This window comes from Macaca thibetana, chromosome 4, assembly GCF_024542745.1.
Source record: "Macaca thibetana thibetana isolate TM-01 chromosome 4, ASM2454274v1, whole genome shotgun sequence".
NCBI lineage: Eukaryota > Metazoa > Chordata > Mammalia > Primates > Cercopithecidae > Macaca > Macaca thibetana.
This window is the reverse complement of record NC_065581.1, coordinates 83,350,201-83,353,372: the sequence shown is the minus strand read 5'-3', so window position 1 is coordinate 83,353,372 and position 3,172 is coordinate 83,350,201. Positions and strand designations below refer to the sequence as shown.

General features: G+C 37.1%; 1 protein-coding gene across 1 annotated transcript; it reads left to right on the top strand.

Annotated features, from left to right (window-relative positions):
- The first annotated feature begins 225 nt into the window (after positions 1 to 225).
- LOC126953759 (NADH dehydrogenase [ubiquinone] 1 alpha subcomplex subunit 5-like) lies at positions 226 to 593 on the top strand. The gene has a single exon (XM_050789379.1). It carries the CDS (start codon positions 240 to 242, stop codon positions 591 to 593), a length of 354 nt encoding a protein of 117 aa, XP_050645336.1. The 5' UTR covers positions 226 to 239.
- Positions 594 to 3,172: the final 2,579 nt, after the last annotated feature.

The window sequence follows — 3,172 nt, the reverse complement described above, 5'->3', positions numbered from 1 at the left end:
TGGTAAAAGAAATGTTATGTTCACAGATCAGATAAAAATTGAATTTCTATATCAATCTACCAAGCAACCACTAATTAAATGTTGAGTAGATTTCCAACATGTCCTATAAGCCCTACTATGGCTGTGATGTTTTGGTTTTTACTTTAGAATGTTTATTGATTCATTTCAATTTAACAGACATTTACTATCACTTTATGCAGGCATGAAGCTAGGCACTGGGATGCAAAGAGTAATTAAATATGGGACAAGGTGTGCCAAAGAAGACTACTGGTCCTGTAGGATTGGCTGCATGTGAGAATCCACATGAGAGGCTAAGAATACTGCACACAAAGATCCTTGATGTTCTTGAGCAAATCTCTAAAAATGCAGCATATAAAAAGTGTACAGAACAGATTACAAATGAGAGGTTGGCTATGCTTAAAGTGGAACCAGATGTTAAAAAATTAGAAGACCAACTTCAAGGTGGTCAGATAGAAGAGGGGATTCATCAGGCTGAAAATGAACTGAGTCTGGTGAGAAAAACAATGCAGTGGAAACCATGGGAGGCATTAGTGGAAGAGCCTCCTGCCAATCAGTGGAAAGAGCCGATATAATTATTAAATGACTTTGGTGGGTTGAGGGAAATAGATGTAATTAAATATTCTGTTACATTAAGAGTGTGTTCATATTATTGATATTTTATAATCAAGAAAACTGATACAGAAAATAGGAGACTCGTTAAAATGAATGATTATGGTAACATCATCTTGTGAGTCAATTTTTGATTTGTAAATTTTTCACACAAATTATTTCCAAGATGATATTTCTTTGAATAAAGAGGTTGTGGGAAGATCTGAAAATTAGAAAAACTCCTACCAATCTTCAATGCAGAGACTATAATCAAAAAGTAGTTTCTATCTTCAATACACCATTTAATATTTTTATTACCCTAAAGAAGAAAAAGCCCTTAATTATTGTCTAAACAAATTTATAGATCACTGTTTGAAGTAAAGGCAATGATTATTTTCAAACGTGAAAAGCAGCACAAGTGGCTGGAATAACAATTTGAAATTATGTTTAACCTCCTTGGCTGTGATCTTATGTATATAAAGCCAAATTTAAATATATAATTATATAATAAAGCAAAAACAGCCATACTCACAAGGAGCTCAAAATTGTGAAGGGAAGGTAAAAATCATGTTTTAATTATTATGTTATAATGTGATGACATTGGATAGAAAAACTCTTTTTTTTTTTTTTTTTTTTTTTTTTTTTTTGAGACGGAGTCTCGCTCTGTCGCCCAGGCTGGAGTGCAGCGGCCGGATCTCAGCTCACTGCAAGCTCCGCCTCCCAGGTTTATGCCATTCTCCTGCCTCAGCCTCCCGAGTAGCTGGGACTACAGGCGCCCGCCACCTCGCCCGGCTAGTTTTTTGTATTTTTTAGTAGAGATGGGGTTTCACCGTGCTAGCCAGGATGGTCTCGATCTCCTGACCTCGTGATCCACCCGTCTCGGCCTCCCACAGTGCTGGGATTACAGGCGTGAGCCACCGCGCCCGGCCAGAAAAACTCTTTTCTTATTTTAAATCACGGGAGCACAGCAGAGTGATTAATTTTTCTTGACTTGGATGACAGGAGGGATGGGGAAGACTTGAAGGAGGAGAGAACTTTTGAACTGCGTGTGGAATTATTAGAGTAAGAATAATAGAAGAATAGAAGAAAGAATAAGTGTCTTTCTCTCAGGCTTACATTAAGGCAAAAGACATGGATATGTACAAAATGTTCAGGGAAACATTGGACAAATAACTTGCCTTCTATAGCAATCTTACTTTTTTATGTGAAGAGTGATGAGAAACATGGGAAAGACACCTGGATTCAGCCTGTGAGTGATCTGACACGCCATTCCTAGGATTGTGGACCTTAAACCCTCATTATGAGAAATGATGGAAAATTTTAAACAAAGTGTGATGACCAATATTAAATATCAGGAAGATTATTTTATCATGATTTCTTCACAGAGCTTCTTTGTGTTTTGGCACCTAGATTTGCTCCTTCAAAATCCAGTGCCACACTGACACCCAACCTGAACTTTTGATGGTGACCTCATTTCTCATTTTGGTACCTAAAGGAGCCCTTATTTATTCTCAGTGTTTTGAAGTCTCATGATATATGCCTTAGAGTTTTTTTTTAATCTATTTTAGACTCAGTCATTTCATCATTGAAAATGCCCTCCATGATTTGTTTGCTAATTTCCATAATTTCACCTGTTCCATCTTTCCAAAATTCCAGGTATTTGAATACCTGTTCATCCTTCTTTTAGTTCTATTTTCTAAGTAATTTCTTTGACATTATCTTCTAATCCTTTCTAGAAAAGTGTTTGTTATTTGGAGGAAAAGCTTTTTCTTGAGAATAATTTTGATTATTTTTTTCTGTATAAACCAGGTCCTGTTTCACAGAAGTAATATCTTTTTTTTATAAAGTTTACTCTGCTCTCAAATTTATCTGTTTTTTATTACATGCTGTATTAAGTATTAAGCTAGTTAGCTAGTTAGTTGCCTTTGTGCTTTTCACATGAGAAGCTTTCTCAAAATGTGAGATAATTCTTGTCTGTCTGGTCTTATTTCCAACTAAGGCATGGAAAGCTGATTGAAAGGAGCAGAGCTTTGGAACATCTATAGAAGGCAACAAACCAGGCTGTTTTGGTTTTTTGATTGTTTTGGTTTGGTTTTGAGACAGAGTCTTGCTCTGTCACCCAGGCTTGAGTGCAGTGGTATGATTATAGCTTATTGCAGCCTCAAACTCCTAGGTTCAAGCAATCCTCCTACCTCAGCCTCCCACCCAGCAACAGGCCCTGGTATGTGTTGTTCCCCTCCCTGTGTCCATGTGTTCTCATTGTTTAACTCCCACTTATAAGTGAGAACATGCGGTGTTTGGTTTTCTGTTTCTGTGTTTGCAGAGAATGATGGCTTCTAGCTTCATCCATGTCCCTGAAAAGGACATGATCTCATTCTTTTTTATGGCTGCCTGTTTTTAAATGAGGTTTTATTTGAATACACCATGCTCATTCATTTATGTATTGTCTAAGGCTACTTTCATGCTACAACAGCAAAGTTGCATAGCAGACCATGTTGTCCACAAAGCTGAAAGTATTTGTTCTCTGGCCCTTTATAGAAAGTTTGCTGACCCCTGCTGTCAT

What these genes read in the sequence shown, in the direction of transcription:
- LOC126953759 (XM_050789379.1), top strand. Translation starts at nt 240, where the DNA reads ATGGGACAAGGTGTGCCAAAGAAGACTACTGGTCCTGTAGGATTGGCT.